This window comes from Sipha flava, unplaced genomic scaffold (genome assembly GCF_003268045.1).
Source record: "Sipha flava isolate LNK unplaced genomic scaffold, YSA_version1 121_pilon_pilon, whole genome shotgun sequence".
NCBI classification, from domain to species: domain Eukaryota; kingdom Metazoa; phylum Arthropoda; class Insecta; order Hemiptera; family Aphididae; genus Sipha; species Sipha flava.
Genome location: NW_020271747.1, coordinates 126,029 through 132,044, shown reverse-complemented (window position 1 = coordinate 132,044; position 6,016 = coordinate 126,029). Strand labels below are relative to the sequence as shown.

Sequence of the window (6,016 nt, the reverse complement as noted above, 5' to 3'; positions counted from 1 at the left end):
GTCCAGATTTTTTATTGTGTTTCACGTTGCAATCTCTGCGGCGGTGACGCGGCGTCCATTGACGCATCATAATTGAAAAGGTACGCGGTGCCTAACCGTGATGAAGAGCCTACTATAAAATCTAATTTATCGGGAACATTCATAGCCTTTGCTTACATTTCATACATAGTGTATACCATCATTATGATATTTACCAGAAACTTTTAATGGTTTAGTGTTTAACTTGCACATAAACGCCTTGTTGACCTTACAACCGACTTCGAATCAATACGATATTATATGTCTTTTACCGCTATCCCGTTTTCGGAGGCACATTATTTCACCTGTGAGTTTTTTCCACAAAAGTGTGGAACGCTTGTGAATTGGTATAAAACCGATAACACAACACAAATAATGCAGTCAAAGGTTACCGCTCAAATACCAATACAACTTTCTAACAAACGCATTAGAAATTATCCTAAAAGAAACAAAACATTTTGTTGCTTGCGATCAAGAGACGGCCGCAAAATCTCCACTCACAGAAATGTGTAGGTAGTTGGTTTTACGAACAAATTAAAATTATATTGCGAAATTCAAATTAAATATAGTTCTATGAAAATCGATTCATTTCATCTTACATTATTATCTATAATACATCTGTTTACATATTTTATTATTATATATATCGTTTGGATTTTGAGAACAAAAAAACTGTTTAAAAATACGATAGTGATGTAAAATAAATTTAATAAGACGTACAAATGAAAACTGTTTGAACTTAAAAGTAATAAAAACAAATATTTAACAAATAAAAATCACAGTGGGTTCAACATTTAAATAATCGAATGATTTGGAAAACTTGATTAAATCTCTTAGATGAATTTGATTTTTGAACAAAAAATAAAATACATTTTTTTTTAAACATTTCGTCCAAAATGTTGATACATTTTCACGATTTTTTCATGTTTTATAAATCACCAAAAAAATCTGTTAAAAACAGTACTTGAGCTAAAATGTAATTTGAAGATATTTCTGAACAACTGATTTTTACTTTTTTATAAAAAAAAATTACATAAAAATGAACAAGTGATACAAAATTCATGGAAAATAAAATAATCATTAAAAAATCAATAGGTTTATTGTTTATTGTCTTATATCAGAATCTAAAGTTGTAAGACTTACAGAATCTCTAACAATTTTAAATGATGATATTTATAAAATATATTAGCTGACAATAATGCATTTTTTAATATAATAATGATATATTATAATAAAAAATGACAATAACAAATATTTTTGAATTAGTACGCAGACAATACTGTTTACTGGGGTGATCTGTCACTATATACTTCAGTGACAATGGCGATGGTAATGACATGATAGTTCTAGAGGTGAACAAATATTAAGCAAGTTAAAAATTGAAAAATACAATCTGACCGGAAAAATTTTAATATTTTCAGTATAAAAATAAAAGTAATCATGTAAAGTTTAAAATTATTGATTTAAGAAGTTTTACTGGAATGTTAAATTGCAGTAAAAATGATACATTAAATAAGAAGTACTTTCCTTTTCTTTTTTTATAAAAACAGAAGTTCTATTTTTTTTTTAATTTTTTTTTAATTTTGATTCAACCATTCAAATTATTGTACATTATAATTAACAGATGTAATCTAGAAAAACTGCTTGTATTATCAACACATACATAAATTGTTGTGACATAAATGTCTAGTTTAATTATGACATTTCAATATAGATCTATTGAAAATCGAAGTAAGTTATAGTATGTGCTTACCAGTGCCGGTGCTAGGTATTTGGCCGCCTTGTGCTAATTTATAAAAATGCCGCCCCATATACCTACATTTTTTTCGTTAAAAAAAAAATAATAATTCATATAAATTCAATAAATATATTAGTTTTATGAATACTTAAATAGGTGTAATTGTTTTAACATTTTGGGATGATTTCAATATAAAAATAACTCACATAATTAACATAAGTGGAACCTACTGGTAACCTAACTAATTACCAATTATTGCGCAAACAAGTTATTTTTAAAGAACCAAAAAAATATTAAAAATTAAAAACGAAAGTTATCTATAGTCCATTTATTTTATTTAAAATTAAACAAATACGTTTTACATAATTTTATATGAATTCTATTAATGAAACACTTTTCTTGCCTTTGCGTTTGAGAAATCCTTTATAATTTCTTCAATGTCTAACTCTTGACAAAATTAGTGCTCGATAGCTATCATAGCCAGTCCACTAAGACGATAATTTGTCATTGTTAAGCGTAGGTAGGTCTTTATTAGCTTAAGCTTAGAAAAGCTCCTTTCACCACTTGCAACAGTTATGGGTAAAGCTAAAAGTATACGCAGAGCAATTGATACATTTGGTGCAAATGATCCAATATTAATTATAAGCTTTAAAAGTTCAATCGGAGACAAGTTAAATTCTACCATTGGTATTATAACTCTGAGTTCATCTGCCATTTCAAGTGCGTTAATATTGGCTGAATTACCATCTGTTAAAAATAGTTGCAAATCTTTGCCGTGGTTTAATAGGTTATCGTATGTCATATCTTTTAATTTATTCATGTCATAAAGAAAAAAAAATAATCGCTTTGTCCTTTATCTGTTCAAATCTATCATTTACACTATTAATGGCAATATTAAATATATTATCAAATAAGTTAACTTTAAAATTAATTTTTGGATCAATGATAGGTTCATCCACGTTTTCGTAATCAAATTGTCTTTTAACACGACGTGCTTTCATCTACCAACCGATTGCTCAAATACAGACCCCACATCAATTTCTGATGCCATTTTTGAAGCTTCAAAAACATATTTATCAAATGAATTATCGCAATCAAGTCTTTGCTGTTTCAAATATGATAGTAATGCTTCCAATATTTGTATAGCTGCACTGATATCAAAATTAATTTTTTGCATTAATTTGCTAACAGGATTAATTTGATTGAGTAAATCGTACCAAATAGTGATAGAACAAAGGAAAATAAATTGTTTAATATACTTACAAAGACATTCAGCTTCATGTCTAGTCATAGAATCCATATTTTTTTCTTGCACAATTTCGAATAAAGCATCATATATTTCTCCTATTTGATAACGAAAAGGTTTAAGTGCTTCGATTCTACTTTCCCATCTTGTCTGACTTAATGGCTTTACCGTTAAATTTGTAATATGTCTTAAAAGAATTTGCCAACGGGGTGTAGATGCCGAAAAAAAAACGTAATCTTTTTGAATAATATCGAAAAACTCAATCGCTTCTTTTGATGACTTAACTGCATCATTTACAACAAGATTTAAAGAATGTACACAACAAGGAACGAAGAAAACGCGAGGATTAATATTGCGAAATTCTTCGTTGTACACCAGAATGTTTGCCTTTCATATTCGCTCCGTTGTCATATCCCTAGCCCCTCATATTTTCAATTGGAATTCCCAAGTCCTTCAACTGCTGTATAATAATATCAGAAAGGTCCATTCCAGTACTAGTTTCTATTGGAATAAAACCGAGAAAATGTTCACAAATTGTAACATTTGACTCTTTTTTTGACGATTCAATAAATACAAAACGAATAATAATGGTCATTTTTTCAACGTGGGTTAAATCAGGAGTACAGTCCAAAATTATATTGTAATATTTCGCTTCCTTAACCATATTAAGTATGCGTGTCTTAATAGCACCGGATATTAAGCTTATGATTTCATTTTGTATGTCTTTTCCCAAATAATGAGTTTTATTTTTAGTATTCATTGTTCGTCTAACATGTTCGGACATTATAGGATCATATAACGCCATAAGCTCTATAATTTTTAAAAAATTGCCCTTGTTTTATTTGTAAAGTTGATCTGATGAACCCCGAAATGCTAAATTTTGTTGACCTAAAAGCTGTATTACTGACACGATTCTCTGTAAAACCGCATTCCAATATTTTTTTTCCGATTCAAATATGCGTTGATTAGAGTCATCAATCGTTTTTTTAGCTTTTAATCTTGAAGAAAATTCTATCCAAGTTTGATGTGCTCTAAGATGGGAATTTGATGTCTCGTGTTTTTTTAAAATAATAGAAACGTGTCGCCAGTCGTTATATCCATCTGTTCCTAGTTTAGTTTTTGAAGTTGAAAACAGTTTACAGAAATAGCAAAAAATAACATTCTTGGACAAGGAATAGACAAGCCATGTTCTTAGAACATTTTCTCCGTTACTCAGACAACGTTGATAATTAAAAACTGTAAATCTACGATTATTGTCATCCAAAGGAAATACGAAAGTTTTGACAATGGGTGAAGGAGGGCCTTTTTCAACAATTGTTGTTTTTAACTTATCGCTTAAAAAAGTTGGCCAAGTTGCAGGATCAGTGCCTATATTTAACGTTAGTTTTTTAGATTCAGATGAAATTAAATGGTTTGAAGAATCGTTTAATGTGGTTAACGTTTTAGTAAAGGCAATGTCGGTTTCTATCGGATTTTCATCAACTTGGTCAGAAGTTAGAATAACAGAATCTATAACTGTTGATGTAGATGTATTTTGAGTATGATAAGTAATTATGTTATTACTCGCAGATATAGATTCATGTAGAACAGTAGACTTTTGGAAAAAACATTTTTAATGATCCTGCTTGTTTTTTTATGTTTGCTTCCTTTTCAGCTTTCCTTTTTTTATATTCACAACCCGAAAGACGTTGCCTGCCATCTGACATATTTATCAAATCCGAATAAACTAAAAAAGGATAATTTTTTTTTAAAAAAGTCGTAAAAAAATACAGTGAAATTATATAGACAATTTTATAATGTTCTTAATTTTTTTTAAATACTTAAATATGCGTTATTTAATGTAGCAAAACAATACAAATTTTAATTATACAGTTTCCCTAGGCCCTAGGGTTATGAATTATATTTATAATATATTATTATAATATTCATATCATATTATGATCATATATAATTAAAATTATAGAAGCCCCAGCACCTCACTATCTCAGCCCTAATTACAAGTAATCTTTAAAATTATAATTATTGTTAAAAACTTGTATTATGATTCAATGTCTAATATTTATAAGCAGGTCTAGGATTTTAAAGCAAATGTTTCTTATTTTATGTATGACATTTTTATACATAAATTCGTTTCACGTCATTCTGATTCCAAATAAACCAATTTATTTTAGCTTTTTTGTTATTTATTATACTTTAAAATCCGAGCCCTACTTATAAGTAATTTATATTTTTAGTGTAATTTCGAATAAGAATAAACAATCTTAACTTAACTCGCAAATCACAATGTAATAACTAATAACTAATTATTGTTCGTTGTCTGTCACTAGGCTGCTGTAAATGTATGATGTGTGTGTTTGCCAGTGGTCGAACTACAATTAATTTCGTCTATTGCAGTCGTTACATCTTACAGTCGTTGCCCTATAAATTGAGACGGCGGCGGCGCGATAACGAAAAACCAGGGATTCCCGTTCCATCTATATTGATATATTTCATAATGCCTGGTGCATATCGATACGTGGTACGCCGCGTGCCGTCACCTAGTCCAAAAGCCGCCGCGACGTCCGTCTAATGTACATTTATGTGTCACAATTATACCGGTTTGTCTCTGGCGGCAGGTGAGCAATTCGGTCCTAGGCAATAATTATTAATTACTGATAGCACACAACACATATTGATGACGTGCTCACATAAAAAATTTTAATTTAATATAATATACAACAGAAAAAATAAATTACCACAAACTTTTAAGCATATTTTTATTTGTATTATTTGTATTGCATAATTATCTCCTTGCTCATATTGCCGCCCTGTGCAAATGCACTGCCCGCACATGCCTACCACCGGCCCTGGTGCTTACAATAAATTATTACTATAATAATAAAAATGATTATAGTATTGTACTTTGATATCGTTAACATCTATTGCATTTTCAGTACGAGTATTTAAATATTGTAAAATCAGATGGCAATCTGATTCATAACGTTTTTACTCAAATTTACGTCTCTTAGAATATA

General features: G+C 29.3%; 1 protein-coding gene across 1 annotated transcript; it reads right to left on the bottom strand.

The window, feature by feature from the left end:
- Window positions 1-3,840: 3,840 nt before the first annotated feature.
- Window positions 3,841-4,708, bottom strand: LOC112693972 (zinc finger MYM-type protein 5-like). The gene is made up of 2 exons (XM_025569267.1): window positions 4,591-4,708; window positions 3,841-4,517 (listed from the first exon to the last, which is right to left on the bottom strand). The coding sequence occupies exons 1-2, from the start codon at window positions 4,706-4,708 to the stop codon at window positions 3,841-3,843; spliced, it is 795 nt and encodes a 264-aa protein (XP_025425052.1).
- Between the last annotated feature and the right edge of the window lie 1,308 nt (window positions 4,709-6,016).